At 30.8% G+C, this 23,147-nt stretch overlaps 1 protein-coding gene across 11 annotated transcripts in view; it reads left to right on the top strand.

Moving 5' to 3' along the window:
- The window catches only part of Vps13b (vacuolar protein sorting 13 homolog B), a 677,770-nt gene that overhangs the window by 286,161 nt on the left and 368,462 nt on the right, over nucleotides 1-23,147 (top strand). For 10 of the 11 annotated variants that reach the window (XR_013423897.1, XR_005737781.2, XM_078016874.1 and 7 more), the window contains 2 exons: nucleotides 6,410-6,537; nucleotides 17,405-17,639. Coding sequence is in view for 9 of the 11 variants with exons in the window: in XM_078016874.1 (XP_077873000.1) it covers nucleotides 6,410-6,537; nucleotides 17,405-17,639 (363 nt within the window). In the remaining 2 variants the exon portion in view is untranslated. Of the gene's footprint in view, nucleotides 1-1,957; nucleotides 1,988-6,409; nucleotides 6,538-17,404; nucleotides 17,640-23,147 lie in introns of those variants that run through there. The other variant, XM_078016878.1, reaches the window with a different exon arrangement.

Raw genomic sequence — 23,147 nt, 5'->3', positions numbered from 1 at the left:
TGCTATTTTAGTTTTATATGATCCGTCAAGAATTCAGAAAAAATTCAACCAAGTTGCTTTGTGTGTAGTCTTTTCACTCTGTTTTAGCAGTCAGAACAAGATTATAGCTTCCAGATGAAATTTTGAATTTCACATAGTGATGACATATATTTTCCTGGTTGGCTCAGCATGAGATGCAATTTCATATGCCATGTCACGTCGACTTGCAGCATCCAAAAAGCCATTATTTCCCAGGGGCTTTCAAGAGTGATAGTATCAAATGTAGTTTGTATTTTGATGAAAAGTCTTGGACATTATTGTAGTTCTATGGCATATTGCTTAAAGCTGTAAATATTATGTAATCTTCAGAAATTTAAAAATTCTATGTAAATGTCACTTTCTCTTCCAATTATTTACATGTATCTTACCAAATGAAATCACCAAAAATTATAATCAGTATAAATTATATATTAAGAAGCAATAAGGTATGGTAGATATATCAGTACACTAGGGTCTGAAAACTTAACATTTTTGTTCTAATTAGCTATACATGACAGTAGAATGCACTTTGATTTATCATACATAGATTAAGTATAGTTTCTCATACTTCTGGTTGTACATGATGTAGAATCCAAGTGGCCATATAGTTATATATGTACATATGGTAATAATGTTTACTATCCTTCCTAGTTCTATATCCTCTCTTCTGAAACTTGATTTTTGACCCCATACATATCAATCTAACTCACACAACTCTATTTTCTTCATTTATAAAATGGTCATATATATACTCAGCAATATCTTACTGTGTTTTATAAGATATACGCAAAATAATATATGTGGAAGTTCATTATAAAACACAACTCATAACATCAAGATCACATTTTTAGTGTTTGAATTTTAAAAGGAAATCTGTAAACTTCAAGCATAGTGAAACATTTTTATCTAATAGCCCTTGAGGAGTGATTTTATTCTTTCTTTTCTCTTTTGGATCTTCTGCAAAAATCCAGTGTATCAATGCATGCGTAAAAAATGACATTTATTTCACATTGATGTTCTTCCTTCTCTTTAATTTAAAAAAGAGAATAGAAATAAGCAACTAGTATAACAAACCAGGTGAGTTACACACACAAAAAAACTAAAGTGTCTCCTATGTATTTTCTGACAGATCTCTGCTTAATATCTTTCGAGCTGCTGAAGCCTAACGGATCTTGTTACCTCTGTCTTCTTATATATCTGTAACTACACCTCTCTTTCACCACCAGTCACCATGTTGATTCAAGGCCTAACCCCAGGATTCCCCTTCCTAGCATCTCTGTTCCTGTGCATTGTCTTTCAAAATTATATGTTGGATCTCTTTATTTGTCTGTATGCTGCAGTCCTAGTCAGAACCACACTATTTCTTGTAGAGAATAGTACTAAGGTATCTTACTGATGTCATACCATGTTCTTTAATCCTCTGTACTCAGTTACCACTTCATTGTTTAGTTGGTGGCAAGAGACATCTTATTCCAGATTCAAATTAGATCATGTCACTAATGCTTAAAACATGTTAGTTGCTTCTTATTGTTCTTAATATAAAATCCAAATTGCTTACTGTCTCTTGAAGAGTTAGCCCTGATACAACCTCTATCCCGTTATTCTGTTCCATCTTGTATCATTTTTCTTACACTGATCCTCTCTCCTTGTGGACCACATCATGCTTTTTCTGCCTGGGACTTTTTGCTCTTCTCATAGCTATGGACTTTTCATACTCCAGGTCTCAGTTTAAGTGTTACCTTTTCAGTAAAGAAACCTTCAATACTCATTTTTTCCAAAATAGGTCTATTCCTCTCCCCCAGGATTCCCAGCCTTATTACCTCTTTCCTTGTCCTCATAAATCTTAACATCTTTTCCATTTATTTGGGCTTTTTTTCCCCATGTCCTCTAGAATGTATGTCACAGGCCTTATGTAACTTGCTCTCTTTTTTGTTTGCAGACTCTAACAACTGTTCCTGGCATTGAGCAAGTATGTCATAAGTAGTTATTATAAGAATGAGCAAAAATTTTTTCTCTCTTGATATTTTTATTTAAGCCCAGACAAATCACATTGTTTAATCAGCTTCACTCCCTCTCCTTTTATTGATTTTAACTGATTTCCTATCACTTTTAATCTTTTTCTCAGATTTTCCATGGATACTTATTGAACTTTCAGAAGAATTTAGCAGCTTTTTGTATGTTTTTATTGGTATATATTCCTACTAATTTAGAAATTTAAACATAGTTAAAAATGCTGAATTATGATAAGAATAGTTCCAGTTTAGCCCAAGATATTAAGGTAATTTTTTTCTGTAGTCAAGCAATCAAATATAATCTTCAGTTTTTGAAGAATTCTCATTTATCTGCTATGTGCTTTGGAAAACTGCAAGTAACACATGATATAACTTCTGTGTGATGAAATTTCAGTTATAAATGGAAAGAGAAATGTGCCCTGAAATGTGTATTTTTGGAACTGAGGAACATTTAAGGAAAGAAACTTTTACTACAGACCTTAGGAACTGAAAAAGATTTCATTGTGTAGGTGCAACCTTAAGGAATGGGAAAGGAGAGCAAGTACAGAATGAAAATGACCATTTTTTTTTCACCTTTCCCATTCCTTCTCCCACTCCTCAATCTCTTTTCTGTATTCCACTGTTCTCCCTTCTATTTTAATGAGATTCTGTTTTAAAATTTCTTATTTCTCTCTAGCATAAAAGAGAAGACATTTGATCCTCAGCTTTCTGAGCCTGGCTTATTTCACTTAGCATGATATTCTCCATTTCCATCTATTTAGTAGCAAATGATTTATAACTTTATTCTGCTTTATGGCAGAGTAAAACTTCATTAAGTACATACACTATATTTTCTGTATCAGTTAGTCTATTTATCTATTTTCTTTATCCATTTGAAACTCAATTGCACACCTTTTTTAAATCAAACAATAGTTTTGATTTTTATCAAAATCAAACTATTACTTACACCTTAAATGTCCTTTCCTCTTAGAAATGTTAACTGATATTGCAAAATTAGGTTTGGTTCTTCCTCTATAATCTGACAAAATTCAAAGAATTATGTATAACATATGATTCTTCATGGTATAATATTAAATAAAAATAGCAGCTAAACAGAATGAGGAACACCTATGCTGGTTCCATAACTTGGCTTTAATGAACATTGATGTGCTATGTAACTATATGCTGATTTTAGTTCTGTTGGATAACTACCACGGAGTAGGATAGCTGGGTCATAGCTCAACTAACATGTTTTAACATGTTTGAAGTCCCACCAGCGATGCATGAGTACACCCCCCTGCACACACACATCCTTGCCAGCATTTTTCCTTAACTGTATTTGCAACTGATTATTTTGAAAATCTTGAATTTTAAGAACACAACTGTTTGGTATTGAATATTAGTGTTTGGTTCCATTGGTATATTCATATTAATATAATATTAAAGTTAACCATTTAATCACTAACAATCAAGCCTTCAAAATGAGAACAGAAATTTTTGACATGGTGATTTTGAAAAATTGTTATCAGATTTGAGTGCTACCTAAAGAGATAAAGGAATATTTTTGTATTAATCATTCATTGAAATTTAGAGGCAAAAATATTGTTACTTAATTCTGTGTTCTTGACTTTATGTGTGTGTTTTTTTAGTCTAATTCAACTAGGGGCATATTAATAAATATGTACAAAAATATTATTTTTCACTGTAAGAATAAGAACAGTTGGGCATAAATGAGAGTGTATTGTCAAAATCCAGCCACTAACTACTATCACTTATTGCTATACATTATCACTCTACATAGCTGCTATTTTTCTTTAATATTATACCACTAAGAATTATATGTTATACATAATTCTTTGAATTTCATCAGATAATGAAGAAAGGACCAAATCTAATTTTGCAAAATCAGTTAACATTTCTAAGAGGAAAGGACATTTAAGGTGGAAGTAGTAGTTTGATTTTTAATAAAAATCAAAACCTTTTATTTATTAAAAACGGTGTACAATTGAGTTTCAGATTGTGTAACCTTTGCATCTTTCTTATCCATAATCATTTGTTACGTTTTCATGATTATTCTATACATTTTATTGTTGTCTTAACATTACAACATTTAAACTGAAAAGTATTCCTCATTCTTTATATGAAATACAAACACAATTATTTTGTATTTTGTATTTTTATTTTTGGTACCCATCAGGAAACTGACCCTTAGGTTTAATTGCTTTTCAAAAATCATTTAGGAAACTGTAAAGGTAAAAAACAAACTCATGTTTACTTCAACTGTAGTATATTTTTCAGGGTATAAAAATAAAAGAAGAATAATCAAATTAGATGGATCATTTCTATGGAATAATTGTTTATATTAATTTAACCAACAAAATTTGGGTCTCAAAATTATTTATTACTAAAAACAAAAAAGAAATCTAATAAATATGTTTGATATCAGACTGCCATATTAAATGTAGGTTTTATATATCTCCAATGGGAATAAATAAATGTGATGTTTTCTGAAGTATTTATGGTACTACTGTGACCCTTAGTAGAAATATGGTACATATATTTGAACTAGAAGTATTTGAACGAGAAGTCAATTATACAGAAATTTAATAATATGAGAGGTAGTATAGAATAATAGTCAAAAGAATAGACTCTGGGGCCATCCTACCTAGAGACATATCCTTGTTTTGCCACCTACCAGCCAGGTCACTTTGAATATGTTAATTATCTTCTCTGTGACCTGCTTACTGCACATCTAATCCATTAGTAAATCCTGTTGGTTGTATGTTTAAAATGGATATAGAATATCATTGTTTGTAATCTCCATTGATTTTCCTGTTTCAGCACTTGATCCATGTGATCAATTTTCTAAACATCTGTCAGAACAATTATTTCAAAATATATCTTCAGTAATGCCATGGCAATATTCAGAACCCATTATTATATCTCATCTTCTCAATGTGAAGACCAGACTCCTTACCATGGCATATATAAGCCCAAGGTGATCTGGTACCTATAAGTAACTTTAATCTCATCTCCTACTTTTCTTAACTTTACTCAACTTGTTCAAGCCATCCTTGCTTCTTTCCCATTGCTTAACAATCCCAGGAGTACTCCTAACTCTGGACTTTGGCATTTTTGTTGCAGCTGCCCAGATATATTGCTATATGAATCTCATCAAGCTGTTTTTCTATAACAAATATTTCTTTGAATTTCTGTTACACACAGTGCCACAGTTTTTAGGGATTATAAGAATGATAGTAGTTTAAATCTATTATAAATGCACATATGTGAACCAAGTTGGGAGAAGGGGGCAAGTGTAAGTGGATGTGGTAACCACGTCATTCTCATGGTGGTGATATGGTAGCACTTATTTTGGAGAGGTAGATCAGTTTAGTAAGTGTGGAAAATGAAACTATGAGTTATTTATTCTATGCTACTTTAAAGTAATAAAATAATATACATAAATTGTTTGTATTAACATAAGATATATAAGTATACATGAATTTGTTCAGATAACAACTAGTAGTAATTTATATATCATTATAAATTATTAAATTGTTTAATTTATCTAATTTTACATTGTAAAAATTGTTGAAATTCTGTAATTTATTTGGTGAGCAGATTTTTAATAAGAGTAAAACATAGGGCTGGGGATGTGGCTCAAGTGGTAGCGCGCTCACCTGGCATGCCTGCGGCCGGGGTTCAATCCTCAGCACCACATATAAACAAAAGATGTTGTGTCTGCCGAAAAAAGTAAATATTAAAAAAAGAGTAAAATATAACATTTGATTTTACTACAAATGAAAATCACTTTGAGACAGACATTATTACCGTATATACATGTATGATTATGTTACTAGAATGACTTTGCACCATGTATAGCCAGAGGAATGAGAAGTTGTGCTCCATTGGTGTACAAGATGTCAAAATAAAATAGTTTAATTCTACTGTAAAATAAATAAATAAATTTTAAAAATCTCTATCATATTGCTTCTATAGATAAGGTTTTGTTATGTGAAAATTTCACATGTGGGAAGGTCCGTTTTCTTTTAGTTTTGGATGAATCAAGTGATTTATGGAAAAACATATATTGAAGTATTATTTTTGTACTGAGAAATGAATAAATTTAGTTACAACTTAATGAATTTCACAAATGCATACCTCTATGTAGTCAATAAATAGAACATTACATCATTACTCAAGTCCACCTTCCATTTACCAATACCTTGAATATTATGAAAAACATTAATTCTATAAGATAAAATGATCAAACAAGACTTTTATAATCTCATATAGAAGTGATATTTTAAGCAAGGAAATAGTCTTGAAATACTTTCTTTATAGTTTTGTGAAATTAAAAGTTATACATCTGTCAAATAATTAATCATTTTTATCCTTAGAATCCCGACCCTTATCAGTTCCTGTGAAAGCCATGTTTAATATATCTGAGGGCTGTAGAAGTCCTGAAGAAAGAATGAAAGAATTTATTGGAATAGTATGGAGTGCAGTGAAGAGTCTCACACTACAGGTAAAATAAAACTTATGATATGACTCTAGTTTCTATAATAGTATTTTTAATTTTTTACATTATTAACATTGGTAAAAATTGTCACACAAGTAACACTATGTAAACTACCTCATTTCCACAGTTTAGTTGAAAACTGTTGGTACTTTACTTTAGTATCAACAAAATTATATGAAACATATGCTGTATAAAAATTTACACATTTTGAGATTCTTCTTTAAAATTTTTTGTTCATTCTAGTTTTTGTTTCTTTTAAATATTGTTAAAGATTTTAAAGCTCAGTGCAAAATCACACTTAGTATAACTGAGATAGATTATTAATTGGAATTAAATTAACCTAAAAGTGTTATCTAATTGCTTTCCTTACCTAATTATAAATTTAAATATGAAAATTATTATAATTATTTCTTTATTTTATTGTTACTAAATTTTCTTATTGTTTTTGCTTTGAAATGTGTATCATCTTTTTAAAATTATCCTCCTTCCAGATGATAGTTAAACTGGTGAAAGTATATTTAACTAAATGATTGTCTGATCTCATAGGAATTAGATAAAAGTAATTGAACAGTTGCAAATTACAGGTTTTATATAGAATCTTTCCTCTGTATACAATATGGAAGACCAATACCAGGGATATCTTTATGAAATTTTATGTGTAACAAACAATAATATACTAAATATTAGGGTTTTTTAGTTCTACCTAAGATGCAAAAAGTTAAAGAAGAAAATTTTTCCCACCTTAGCAATGAGAGCAAACTATAAGACCTAAAAAGTTATAGTAATTTTCAGCCCTAAAAGCTGACATTTCCAATTTACATGTGACAAGCAAGCCCTAATTTAAGAATCTCAGAAAACACATACATATCTCAATAAATACATGAAAAGAGAACTTTATTTCTACAGAAAAGGTGTTCTTTTAGCTGGAGAGAAGTAATAACAGATAAAAATCTTGGTTTTACAGGAAGCAATGAAATATTCCAAAAATAGTAAACGTGTTGGACAGTAACTATTGAGGAAAAAAATACACTTGGCTCTTAGTTTCTTTTCCCTTTACTTCCAATTAAATACAGCATTCAAACAACATGTGACTCTTAATCAAAATAAAAGAGCTTTAGCAAAAAACTTCATTACTTAAAAGGAATTTCAGTCATTTACTAAGAGTACTTTGTCTGTGCTATACTCACACCAATCCTAAACATGTGAAATTATCTCTGCCAACACACGAGTAAGCTTTGTAGTGTATTCTTCCCTAGGTTAGCTTCTAGGAGAAAATAAACGGATGGCAAACTTAATAGTAATTTTTTGAAAAGTCTGAGTCCCCATCTAAGCCATACCCAGATTGTTGACCTGCAGAATAATAAATGCATATTGTTTTTATCTGCCATATTTGTGGTGATTTGTTATACAGCACAGAAAGCTAATGCACAGAGATACAAACACATTTTTTAGCATAGCAGTAATATAGTCAGATTAATTGCTACATTTAAATTCACCTGTAACTAATGCTTTTTATATATCTCCATTTGTAAAATAACAGTGAGAGTGTGTATTTTAAATATTGATACAAGAGCTAGTAACCTGGGTTAGACAGTTCTTTACAGCCTCTCTTTTTCTGAACAGACTGCTCATGAGAAAATTGAAAGAATAGTACTCTGTCTGAGTAAAGGTTCCTTGTCATTTCTTCACAGTAGTGTTGTTCTGACTCTTTGTTTTGTAGGAATATTCCTTCACAAGCATCAGCTAAGTCTCACCAGTCTCACACCACATGCAGTCTTTTATTGTTAATTATATCTTAATAACTCCTTGTGTTGACTCAAATCTCCTTCTCCCCAGCAACATCCATTAGTGTAGTCATGACAACATATAGGAAAGATCTACATAAGTGTGAAAACATTAGTTTCATTTACATTGTGATTATAGAAGCCGGAAATACATAATACTCTAAGATGGTGCTGAACACATATAGTCAATGTTAGTCTTTCTATAAAACACTGTCTCCTTATCATCTCTTTCATTGTAAATCACTCAGCCTCCACTCCCATACCCATAATTATCCCTTCAAGGTAGATCTCCTATGCTTCGGGTAGCTTAATAACATAAAAAAATGTAGTTTTTCTTTTGCTAACATCTTTATTGCCAGTGGAAACCCATTACTGATGAAAATGAGAATACTTCATGGCAGTTCTACCAGTCAAATATTCTTTCTCAATTTGATCAAACTCAATCTGTATTCTTAGCTTGCTCCAGTCTGTACTTATAAGAAAGTAAACCTTGCCTATTTATCTCTCCACAATGCCTCCCAGAATCTTATGTGCTTCTTCTATAGGTGCTTTGGATATTTTGTATGTGTTAAATTGCCAATAAAATAAGTAGTTTTTATTTCTGATCCATATTTCACAACATCTTTTTATATATTATTTTAGTAATTCTCTACTAAAAGTAATCTGTGATGTATTTAGTATTCAAGACAATTTAAATATTGAATTAATGAGTTTGTAATTCTAAACATGAGTAACTTAGAGCACATCTTTCTACTGTAACGATGTAACAGTGAGCTTATCTGATCATAGTACAATTTGAAATTGTAAATTATGGCTTGACACAAATAATATTTCATGACAGAAAGGAATAATTCAAATATTATTGGATCACTCCCTGGTGCTTTTCCTTATAACTCAGGCGTTTTCTAGCACATTAAGCTTGATGTGTGTAAGATTCGTAGTATTTTTTGCTAAATTGGGACTTACAAATTCTAGTAGGAAAAACATACTTTGCCTCTTTCCAGAGACTTTTTTGATGATCCAATACACTTTCATAGAAAACTTTTCTCTTTAATTTTGGTTTTTAAACATATATAAATTGCTTTCTTTTGATTTTAATATGTAGCTTTTACTTCTAAGTTGCATGTCTTCTTTTTTCTTCTGTACAGTTTTCCTGCTCTGTTCTAGTAGAAGTGTTTTGAAAGAAAAATACTGGAAAACAAATTTAGCCTACATTCATTTGTATACCCACACATACACAATGTATTTATATATTTGAAACTTACATATGTGAAGTTTTACTATGATGGGACTATACAGATATTTTGGATCTTATGTGTCTTTCAAATTAATTACTTGTACACTTCTCAGTGGTAGCCCTGAGGAGGTAGAATGTAATATGAGAAATTGCTAGAAAGTAGTATGCTGCTAAATATAATCTTGGCTTTCTGAAGTTCTGTATGTCCTTTGTGATAATTATTAGAGTTATAAAATATTCCTGTTAGGGGCTGGGGATGTGGCTCAAGAGGTAGCACGCTTGCCTGGCATGCATGCGGCCCGGGTTCGATCCTCAGCACCACATACAAACAAAGATGTTGTGTCCGCCAAAAGCTAAAAAATAAATATTAAAAAAAATAAAAAATAAAATATTCCTGTTAAAATAGAAGTACCCAAGAATAATGAACATGTTAATCTTTTAACACTCTAGTATAAACTTATTATTTAAAAAAGCAATTTGATTAATAATCCATGTAGTCTTTCTCTCCATTTATTATTCCTTTCATTAATTTGTATATTCAGCTCCTACTTTCTGTTATGTGTCTTATTATATGTTCAGGAGACAAAATAAACATAATAGTTCTTATGGTCTAGCAGGAAAAAGGCCATGTGCCCAGATATGAAATATCATGGGTGGAGCACATGATATTTTTTTATTTAAAATAATTTTTAATTAAATTATTTATTTATAATTTTAAAATTAGATTATTTATCCTAATTTGTTACACATAATGGCAGAATGCAATTCATTTCATACTACACATATAGAGCACAACTTTTCAAGTTACTGACTGTACACAAAGAATTTTAACACCATTCGTGTCTTCATACATGTACTTAGGGTAATGATGTCTAAATCACTCCACCATCGTTCTTACTCCCTTGCCTCCTCCCTTCCCCTCCCTCCCTTTTGCCCTATCTAAAATTCCTCCATTCCTCCCATGTTCCCCACTATCACCATTATGAGTCAGCATTCTCATATCAAAGGAAACATTTGGCCTTTGGTTTTGGGGGATTGGCTTTCTTCAGTTAGCATTATATTCTCCAACTTTATCCATTTAGCTGCAAATGCCATGAATTTATTCTCTTTTAATGCTGAGTAATGTTCCATGATGTATATATACCAAAATTTCCCTATCCATTCATCTGCTGAAGGGCATCTAGGTTGGTTCCACAATTAAACTATTGTGAATTGTGCTGCTATAAACATTGATGTGGCTATGTCCCTGTAGTATGCTGTTTTTAAGTCCTTTGGGTATAGACCAAGGAGTGGGATATCTGGGTCAAATGGAGGTTCCATTTCAAGTTTCCAAGGAATCTCCATACTGCTTTCCAGATTGGCTGCACCAATTTGCAGTCCCACCAGCAATGTATGAGTGTGTCTTTTTTCCTACATCCTTGCCAACACTTATTTTTGTTTGTATTCTTGTTAGCTGCCATTCTGATTGGAATGAGATGAAATCTTAGAGTAGTTTTAATTTGCATTTCTCTAATTACAAGAAATGTTGAACATTTTTTTCATATGTTTATTGGTTGATTGTATATCCTTTTCTGAGAAGTGTCTATTCAGTTCCTTGGCCCATTTATTGATTGGGTTATTTGGTTTTTTTTTTTTTTTTGGTGTTAAGGTTTTTGAGTGCTTTATAAATCCTAGTGATTACGTGCTCTATGTGATGTGCTTGTGGTAAAGGTTTGCTTCCATTCAGTAGGCTCTCTATTCACCTCACTGATTGTTTCTTTGGCTGAAAAGAAGCTTTTTAGTTTGAATTCATCCCATTTATTGATTTTTGGTTTTATGTTTTGCGCTATAGGAGGCTTATTAATAATTTTGGGACCTAATCCGACATGATAGAGATTTTGCCTACTTTTTCTTCCATTAGGAGCAAGGTCTTTGGTTTAATTCCTAGGTCCTTGATCCACTTTGAGTTGAGTTTTGGGCATGGTGAGAGACACAGGTTTATTTTCATTTCGTTACTTTTGCATGTCCAGTTTTCCCAGCACCATTTGTTGAAGAGGCTATCTTTTCTCCAGTATCGCTTTTGGCGCCTTTGTCTACTATAAGCTGATAACTGTAGTTATGTGGGCTAGACTCTGTGTCCTCTATTCTGTACCATTGGTGTACAGTTCTATTTTGGTGCCAATACCAGCTGTTTTAAGGTCTGGAATAGTGATGCCACTAGCTTTACTCCTCTTCTTGCTAAGTATTGCTTTGGCTATTCTGGGTCTCTTATTTTTCGACTTGAATTTTCTGATTGCTTTTTCTATTTATATATGGAATGTCATTGGAATTTTGATTGGGATTGCATTGAATCTGTATAGTGCTTTTGGTAGTATGGTCATTTTGATAATATTAATTCTGCCTATCCAAGAACAAGGTAGATCTTTCCATTTTGTAAGACCTTTTTAAATTTCTTTCTTTAGCGTGTTGTAATTTTCATTGTAGAGGTCTTTCACATCTTTCGTTAAATTTATTCACAATATACTGTTTTCTTGGAGAAAAAAGAGATAAAGTAGATTCTGATTAAATACTTAAAATCTAGACTCAAACATTCTTGAGTTTTTGGAAAAAAATGTCCATTTTCCAAGATGTTTTGTGAACCAAAAGGTAAAACAGAAAAACATGAAGTTGTCATCAGATAAAACAATATCATATCTTAAAGTCATCAAAGGATTATTCTTTCAGTTGGAAGTTTGAACAAGTGAACGTGTTTGGGATCAGAGTTCATTTGGGGGCCAAAGTTGGTAATTACTAAGAATATTCCCTTCCACTAAAGATAGAAAAACTTGTATAAAGATATTAGCAATATTTGCTATAAACTGTTTTTAAGAGAGAAGATGGAACTTTCATACTTAATTATAATGGATTATTTTGTAATAATACATGTGGTCTTAAGATAGTCTTTTTTATGTGAATTTTGTTTGGGGGGCTTTTAACAATAGATTGTCATGAATTCATTCTTTGCAATTATTCTCTATCTGCTCATCAGCAAAAATCCTATCTATTAAACTCAAAAGGTTACATAGTTATTCTACATACCTATAATAAGCAGTGACATGAAGTTGATAAAATTAAAATGTTCTGGCCTTGAATTCACAAAGAAAGAAGAATATTTTATTTCTTCTTGCCAAGTTCAGTTTTTATTTTTTTTAAATGTTTGTTTCATTTTTTGGTCATATACATTGAAGTTTATGTCGTTTCCTTACTATTCTGTAGCCGTTTCTGGGTTTTTAGCGTTTATTTGTTCATTTGTTTTGGATATTTAGTAGTCTCCAATCTACCTTGATCTCTTCCTAGTAATTCTGTTATTCTTTTAGGGGACTACTTCCCATATTTTGTGTTATTCTGATTCGAGTGTCAGAGTAACTCAAGCAAAGCACCATAACCAGTTAAGATTGGCCAAATGAATTCTCTCTCCTAGGAAATTTCTTCTGGAGCCTGACCAGTAATGAAGTAATCATGTTGCTTGCCTGAATTATTTTCAGCATCAAATAGGAGTAGATATTTCAGGCCAGACAGATGAACTGTTAGTCATATTAATTATAAAAGCAAGTTTTTTTAAACATTTAATGCTGGCAGTTTTGTAGAGACTTACATTCTTATTTATAATCATTGAACAAGTAACAGCCATTGTGTGGTAATTTGTTAGAAGGGGGAAGTCTGGAATTGAAATGTAGGAAATTTTTCGTGTCTTCCCTTGACAGATTTTTATGGGAAAAGTTTTTTTTTTTAATCATAAACTGATTTATAATAATCACTCTGGAAAGTAAGATAACAAAGGTTCATTTTGAGGATTTTTAAATGTAGACATCAGATGACTATATTTAGATTTCTTACCCAAAATATTTTCATAATACATTGAAACATTTTCAACTAGGATACATGATTTGGGTTAGTTTTATATACTTGTTGTAGTATAAATGTAATACTGCTTATTTTGGAAGCTCCCACAAACATTGATGATCAACAGCATTTTTAAAAAAGTATGTTTAGCAGTAGATGGACACAGTACCTTTATTTGTTTGTTTCTTTGTTTATTTATTTATTTTTATGTGATGCTGAGGATTGAACCCAGTGCCTCACATGTGCTAGGCAAGTGCTTTGCTACTGAGCCATAACCCCAGCCCATCAATAGCATTTTTAAATGCACTTTGAACATCTTTTGTAAATCCATGAAGGCCAGGATATTGAATATGACAAATAATAGGTGCTTAGTGTTTGTTTATTTACTATATTTACTTTGAAAATGTTTAGGTGATATTTATCACATTAAATATTTATAGCAATGCCATGATATCCTGAAATTATAGATGAGGAAATGAAGTCAGAGAGATTTGTGAAAGGTTCTGCATCTGGAGTTTTTGAACACATCTGACTGACAAGTCAGTGTAATTAACTACCTTATTAGACCTTGCTTCTATAGAATGAAATTATGAACAACATGCATGAAGCAATTATTTTAATATCTGATGATTTTAATAATCATGTTCACTTATTAACAATTATTTTTTTGAATATTTAGTACAGGCTACGTACCTGAACAATTACTAATACTATAGAGAGAACAAAATAGGCTAGTAATTTGACTACCTAGAACTTACTTTCTAATGAGAAATTTTGTAAGGAAATTAATACTGAAAACTCTTATTTTAATCTCTTTGAGAACTGCAATATGTCTTTTGTTTCTGTATATCTGACTTTCACCCTAGTTCATGATAGATATTAAAAAAATCTTTGAATAAAAGAAAAATATGAATGAACTACAAACTCTGATGTTTATTTTTCTCATTTGAAATTATTCCTTGATGTATGAAATACATTTATATAGACAATATCTTATTCTCTAGAAATTTTATAAAATATAATTGCAACTAAAATTTCAGGTTTTATATAAAAAGCAATATCTTATTTGGGAATAGAAAACAGTAATGTTATTTACAAGGGTGGAAATATGATACAGCATAAGCAACATTTACAAATGAAGTATTTTTTCATGATGGCCAGTGACTAATTAAGATTTTCTGATTACTGGTTCACAATGTTTCTCAGTGGTAGAGTGCTCAGCATTCAAGAGACCCTAGGTTCAATTCGAAGTACCAGAAAAAAAAGAAAAAAGAAAAGTAAGAAAAAGAAAACTTTTTGTAATTTGAAATTACAAATTTGTAATTGAAACTTATCCTCTGCTTTTTAAAATTGGTTTGCAACCCAATTATAGAGCACATAAATCAGGGAGGGAAAAAAAGAAAAAGCTGGTTTCCAAACTTCACATATAGGGTGGAGGAGAAACACAATGACATAGGTCTTTTCAACTGGTACATAAACTTTAAACTTTAAGTCAAGGTCTTTTAGTAAAGTAAAAATACCAAATAGTTTTTACTTTATTACTTTATCCTCAGTATGTGATACTTCAGATATGTAGCCCTTGACCTAATAGGAATCAAAATAGAGGTGATTCTACTTCAAAAATTTGTAATAATCCCTTCACTTTAACACATGAATGTGTTCAATATTGGCAAAAGAGCACGTTGCTACCAAAACTGAAACAAGATCCTTGAAACAGAAAGGATGTTGCCATGGAAAAATGAAGTAACACTCAGTGCAGCTGTGATGCATTAATGAATAGGATATTTTTTTAAAAGATCATTTGTGTTTGGTGTGGCTCAGAGGGTCCCAACCAGATGGTTTCCATGAACATGATCTGACCCCCGGCTTGAGGACTTCTTACTGGCAGATTACTTCATTTTCTTTCCCTTGGATTGTCAGATCCTTACATTAATGTAAAATTTACTGCTGCAGATTTATATTCAGTACCATAAATCACTCAAGATTTTACATTAAAACTACAATTTAGACATACAGTTTAACAGTTATTTTAAAAGTGTAAAAAGATTTATATGATAACTTCAGTATATATCATAGATGTAACTTTATAATAATTTTGAACAATTTGGATTATATCTGTTTTGATTCTTACCATGAAAGGAATCCTGACAACATATATTGTATTTAGAATGTTTATCATTTAGAGTCTTTGCTTAGCTCACGCCAGCATGCTATTGATTTTATTTATATAGTTCAGATTATTTAAATTTGATGGAAAAAATTGAATTTTGATTTAGTGGAATTTATAATGTTTATGGTTTTCAAAAATTTGGCTAATTAAAATTTGTTTCTACAGACACAGATGTGTATGTTTGTAAATTATAGCAAAATAAACCAATGACCTCAAGTTGTTCAGAGCATTTTCAACATAGCATCAGTATCTATATGAATTGTTAAATATTTTATGCTTAATATTTTGACTTCTTAATAGAAATTAATAGAATAGAAAATATGCAATTTGTATGACATTTTAAACCACACAATTTAACATTAATGAAGTATGTTAAAACATTTAAAAACATAATTATATCTAAGATAATACAGACATATCATAATGAATAAAATATGTTGTGATCTTAAACAAATCAACTACTTAATACACATACTTATATCTTCAAAGCTGCAAGATAAAATTCTAGAATTAAAATAATGAGCTTATATGAACCAATACATTTAGTTTTGTAAAATTTTATGTGTCTTTTTCTTCACTGAATTCATTAGTTTATCTTTGGCCATATATGTGAAGTAAGCACAAATAGGTTTGCTTATTTATGGGCTGTAAAATTGTTTATCATATCAAGGAATTCTAAACCTGTTACATGTAATTATATTCTCACTAAGGAATCTGTTAACCCATAGAAAGGGAATATTACTCTATCTTTAGTTATATTTTATAAAATAGTGTCTTTGAAACTTAGAGTATCCAAGCATTTATCAAGCAACAGTATTTCTTATCATAATTTAAGTATCACATTTGAATGCCAAATAGTTTCTGAAGTCAGTGTTATAGTTTGTATTGCTTAACAAATAATGAAAATATGCTAGGCTAGTGGGGCAATTTAATAAAATTTGAGCAACTATTGCTTTGTAAGAGCTAAGACTAGTAGATTTTAATCTGTTGCTTCTGAATTAGGAACTCAAACTCATTTTTTGATTTGTGCTTGCACAGTCTTAATGGCCTCTAAGGGTTGGAAAGGGAGCATAAAAATTTCATATAAAATCACAATTGAAGTAATAATTTAAGAATGAACTAATCAAGAAAGTGATTTTCAAGTCGTCTTCTATAGACTTATATATCCACTTTATATGATAAATATGATATACTATGTATACATATATACTTGAATCTGTGTATATGAAAATATGTGGTATATTTGTATTCTTTTTAAAAAAATCTATTTATTTATTTATTTTATGTGGTGCTGACGATTGAACCCAGTGCCTTGCAACGTGCCAGATGAGCACTCTACCACTGAGCCACAGTCCATCCCCTATAACTGTGTTCTTTAATGATTGTCTAGAGCTATTAGTTGAATGTTTTAAACATTTTTTCTTATAGTTACTAAACTGTAAGAAAAGTAAAAGTGTTAGGGCCCAATTCATATAGAAATAGTTTTTATTTTCTATCTGTTTGGTGTTAACAGAATGTAATGAACTACAAGAGAAAGAGAATTTTCTCACCTTTTTTGCCAGAACATTTATGTAACTGAATCATGTTTCTTGGAAAGAATTGTAGAAGGGCAGTTTTATTTTCATGTCATTTACTGGGTGCTTTTGATCAAGTTTATAGCATGAAAATAATAGCCTTTCAAGTGTTGAGTAAAATATAACTCATAGAGACATGTAGGACACATTTAATTTTTGGTTTGCCTATTTATTCTGATAGCGATATTAGGTTTTCAAGGAATGTTTGGTGTGATACAAATATTTTAATTCTGCTTTGCTTTTCTAGCTTGAAGTTCAGTCTTGTTGTGTCTTCATTCCAAATGATAGCCTGCCTTCCCCAAGTACAATTGTATCTGGTGATATTCCTGGAAGTGTAAGAAGTTGGTACCATGGACAAACCAGCATGCCAGGAACACTTGTCCTCTGTTTGCCTCAAATTAAGATTATCAGTGCTGGTCACAAATATATGGAACCTCTTCAGGAAATTCCATTTGTTATCCCACGACCTATTCTGGAAGAAGGTATGTTAAAAAAAATAATCTTCCCAGGATTAACATTTTTTTACTGATATTTTTAGGTTTCTTTTACTTCATCAGTATATATGTAAGTCAGGCTTCTTGTTGAAAGATTTTCTTGACTGATGTCTTTTATTGACATTAATACCTTTTAGTCATAGTCAGATATTTATACATAAAATTGAATTGTCTATTAAAGTACCTGTGCAGTATAATGTAATTGTTAAATTTAACTTGAAGAAAGTTGTGTTTTTTGTGTTTGCTGAACTAAGAATTATAAGGATTGACCTTAATCAAAGCCACTTGAGTTATGAGTTAATATATTATAAATGAGTAGTGAAATTAATATTTATATCAAGCATAATATAATTTTAAACTAATCATTTACAAAGTAGATGATTGTGCAGTGATTGGAACCATGGTTCTTTTCTCAGTACATTCTTGATTTTTTTTACATTGTAGTGTTTTGTGTTGAAAATATATACCCTTTTGAACTTTGACATATTCATTTCAAACAAAATGTGAACCTTAGAAAGTTTTGAGTCACAAAGTAAATAATGTGACTCTATATTTTAATAACAAGGCTCAAATTTTTGACAGTGCTAAATGGGTCAACACCTTGTTCATATTATTAGGGTGTAAATATATGAATCCTGATGTCATTCAAATTATTGTAGGTATTATCTCACTGAAGAGTAGACAGCCTGTGCAATTATTGACTCCAACTTTGTTGGTAATTTCTCTTTCCTTTCTGAAATTTTCATTAAAATCCATTTTCTCATAAGAAATAATAAGGATTTACTGCTACATATTAGTGTTGGTCCTTTACAATGTGAATATCATTATCATAGAATTCTAATGATTAAAGACAACTTTTTTTTCTTTGTGTGTAGTCCTTGGCTTGATAGAAGGATCCTTTCTCTAATATCTTTGATATACTTCATTCTTTTCTATTTTCTTTTGGATTTTAGGAATTCTATATTACAACAGCTGTTGTATAGAGTATCTAGGTTATATTCATCTTTCGAAGTGAGTTGTAGAATGCTCCCTATTTTTTTTCAAACTCTGCAACTTTTGTAAGATTAAAATAACTGTCCCTGGATTTTTATTAAAATACAACCATAGACATGGAACAGATTTTTAAAATATAATGTAGATGTCATAGAATTATTCTTATTACAGAAATTAGGTATATTTCTAGTTAGGGGGGAGTGTTGGGTAATATGGTGACTCTTATGATTAAGCTTTTGAGAAATTGCCAGTGTTGACCAACTTGTCTGTACCATTTTACAATTACTGTGATTATACATTAGGGTTCTAATTTGTCCATATCTTTGTCACCATTTGTAATTATCTCTTTTGTTGCTTTAGTTCTAGCCATCCTAAGTTCTGTGAAGTAGTATCACATGGTTTTGATTTGTATCTTCTTAGTGACTAGTGATTTTGATCATCTTTTTATGTGCTTATTGGTCATTTGTATATCGTTTTATTGAAGTATTTTTTTTTCTGTTCAAGTTTTGTCCATTTTGAAGATGTGTTATTTGGCTTTTTAAAGCTGTAATAGTTTTTTTTTTTTTTTGTCTGGATACTAGACTACTTTGAGGTATATAATTTGCAGTTATTTTCTCCCTTTCTGTGGGCTGTCATTTTAGTTTCTCACTGATTTTTTAAGTGTTATTTTTAGTTTTTTTAGTTTCTCACAGATTTTCTTTCTTTTTTTAAGTGTTTTTTTTAATATTTATGTTTTAGTCGGAAACAATATCTTTATTTATTTATTATTATGTGGTGCTGCGGATTGAACCCAGGGCCTTGCACATGGTAGGCGAGTGCCCTCCGCTGAGCCACAACCCCAGCCCTGATTTTCTTTTTAATATATTTTAATTGCACTTTTTTGTGGTTTATCTGAAAGTATTCCTTCACTGTTATTACTTTTTTGATTTTGGAAATTAATATCCTTTCAAAAAGGGAACTGCAATACTGGGAATATTAGTATACTTTTTAAAAATATTTATTTTTTATTTGTACACAATACATTCATTTTGTTTATTTACTTTTATGTGGTGCTGAGGATTGAACCCAGGGCCTCGAATGTGCTAGGTGAGTGCTCTACCACTGAGCCATAACCCCAGCCCCCTAGTATACATTTTTAATTTGTTAAATTAAGTTATCAGTATTATATTATAATATCGTTGTTTAGTTTCACACATATACACACACACAGATAAAACTGGTTCAGGGGTTAGAAAACTTTTTCAGTAAAGAATCATTAGGTAAATAAATTTTTCATTTTTTAGTTTCTTTTGCAACTGTTCAAAATTTGTGGTAAAGAAGCAGCTATAAACAATACCTCGATGAATCTGCATGATGGTGTTCCAGTAAAACTTTTTTGACAAAATCTGATGGTTGATTGGATTTCATCATAGGCTATTATTTGATGACCCCTATGCTAGGTACATAGTATTCGTTTCTTTTCAAAGCCATTTCCTCTTTCTAGTTCAGATATTTTAATTTTTGCTACAGGTACTTCCTTTAGAATCCATTTATATGGTGGTCTGATGTTAGCATAGTTTTAAATTTGTTTGTTTGAGACTCTTTGTTTGAGTCTAATATTTCAGAAAGAAAAATGTGTAGCACTTAGTGTATACTTTCAATGATTTTCATAACGTAAACCCATACATGGTACCAGCACCTGAATCAAGATCAAGAATAGCCCGAGCTCTGAGGTAATCTCTAGCCTTTTCCAGTCAGTTTTTCCTCAAACATAAATAATGTTTTGAAGTATAAAACCATGAATTAGTTTTCCTACTTTGAAACTTTATAGTACATTATTATTTATTGAATTTAAGATTTTCTATGATTAACAGGGTTTTCATTTTGATTCTTTAAGAAAAATCTCCTTATGACTATTTTCAGCTTTATTTTATTCATATACACATGAGCAAAAGTTGTTATGATCTACTGAGTCTTGCCTGCTGTGCCTAGTATTACTTATGTTTTCCTTATATATTTTTTTATTTTCTTGGTTATTTTCACTGGAAATTTTGCTATAGGATCTTTTTGAAGAAATGCTTGATAGATTCCTTTTGTGGATGTGTGAATTTACTTTTGCTATGTTAAACCATTACAAGGTCAGAATCACTTGAAACTAAATTCTTGGTTAGAGATTTCTGTACACCTACATAATAAAAATTCAAGCTACAGCCTTTTATAAATTATGGCTAAATTGTGGTTGTGATTATAATTTTTCCTTTATTCAAAGTTAAAATTGCTGGTAGTCATATAGAGAGCAGAAAAATAGGATAATCTTTTTTTCATTTATGATATCATTAACATTATAACTGTTTGTCCACTAGCTTTATGTTCCATTAGTTTCAGAACTACAAATCAGAGTTAGTTGTGAATAAGGATGCTTAATTTAACACCCTCTCAGTGGCTCAGTCATTTACTTTGTTTACCTCAGTCTCTGACCTTAAAAATCCTTTTTAGGGAGATTCATTAATGAACTTCCAAGAGACATAGTGTGTAAAATAAACTATATAAATTTCAACCATAATATGTAATATATAAATAAAATTATATACTCATCACTTTTGTGTTTTACTGAAAAGATCATCTAGAGCACTGTGTCTACTATGTTGCTATAAATAGAAACCCTTAGTGATTACTTTTAAATGATGTTATGAGAATATTTTGCCTCCTTTTGTCTAATGAATTTTATAAAGGATTGATTTGAACTCCCCACCATTGTTTATCTTTTCACCAGTCATTTAAAATCCTCATTATTCCTACAAATTATTCCTTTGTGTGAAGGGCTATACCTTGACCTTTTCATGTGATAAATTACTTTATTTTCATCTTGTTCTTCAAATACCTTATGAATGGCTTAAGAACTACAGAAGTTTGTATCTTTAGAGCTTAATTTTATTATATTCTCTTTTTCTTTTAGAACCAAGTTAGATAACAACTTAGTTTATTTTGAACTTAAAAAAAATCACATACCAGATGCATAGGACTAGAATCAAGTAGACACTTAGAGAGTCTATTTTTCATGCTCCTTAGGAGAATATAGGATGACTGTATAAGCAAAAATGAAACATAAAGTAAAACAACTTTTTAGCTATATGGTTATTTTCATTGGCCAACCTACCCTGAGGAAAAGAGATTATTTCAAAACATTCAAGTCCTCTTTAGGACTTAAAAATTATAAATACTAACTTGTTATGAATGACCATAAATTTATTTTTCCTCATTTTCAAGGATGTTTATAAAATTTGAGCATATAATCCTTTAACATATATATATGTAAATTTATTTATTATTTATTGTTATATCTGTGCATAGATGGTAAAAAGATGTATATATTCCCTTTTTATTAGTTTTCAGGTGGTCCTGCTTTCAGTATAACTCTTGCATTCTCTTTCAAATGTTCTTTGAATATTGGAACCTGTTAAGGGACTAATGGCATGTAGCATATTGTTCCTTTATAGCCTGCATGTTATGTTCTCAGTTACTTGCTCTTTATTTGTGCTTTATCCACATTACAAAAATTTGTGATGTCTTATTTGCTGGTATATTGTTTCTTATTCACATGTTTCTTTTGATTTTTAATGCTTTCCCCCCTCATTGTAATTTTCCTGGTTTCAGAATATAGATAAATATTTTCAGTAATCCATGTATGACCAGATGTGAAATGTCTAAATCCCCCACCCTTTTCTAGTCTGCCACTTTGATACTATTATTTTATCTCCATCTTTTTGTTGTTGTTATTCAGCAAATGTTTTATAATAAGTTCAAGGGACAGGTGGAAGGGTGGGATAAGATAGAAAAACTGCAGTCATGGAAATTAATTAGATATTGCAGCTAGCTATTAAAATGATCTAGAATAAAATATGGGTGTCAGATCCAGTATAGTGGTAACTGGGAAATAAATTTGGGTAGAACAAAGAAATATTTAAGAGGTTTGCAGATTAGTGTCCAAACTTGGTGACTGGAGTAGTTATAAGTAGTGAAGGAGAAGAAAATATGAAGAGTATCTCAGGGATTCTTAGCTTGAGTAACTGTGTTATTTAGTTAATATTATGATTAGTAATAAAAGAAGAGCATCAGTTTTGGTGTATAAGGTGGAATGGTGTACATTATGTAATACTTGGGGAACATTTAGGTAAATTGATCTGATGAGTTGCTACTATGCAGATCCAGAGCTGGAAAGAGGGTCTTGTTACAAATACAGAATGATAGCAAGGAAAATATGAAAAAAAAATGAGAGCAACATCCCTTATATGATGACAAATTAAATATGATCCACTTATAACAAAGGTATGTTAGTCAGCCTTTTCATTGCTGCAACAAAAAGTACCTTACAAGAATAACTTGAAGAAGAAAAAGTTTATTTGGGGCTAACGGTTTCAGTGGTCTCAGTTCATAGATGGCCAATTCCATTGCTCTGGGCCCAAGATGAGGCAGCAAATCATGATGAAAGGACCCATCAAAGGAAAGCTACTCAGCTCATGGCAG

This window comes from Ictidomys tridecemlineatus, chromosome 7 (assembly GCF_052094955.1).
Source record: "Ictidomys tridecemlineatus isolate mIctTri1 chromosome 7, mIctTri1.hap1, whole genome shotgun sequence".
NCBI classification, from domain to species: Eukaryota; Metazoa; Chordata; class Mammalia; order Rodentia; family Sciuridae; genus Ictidomys; species Ictidomys tridecemlineatus.
The sequence above is the reverse complement of the archived record's forward strand: the minus strand, read 5'-3'. Positions and strand labels throughout refer to the sequence as shown.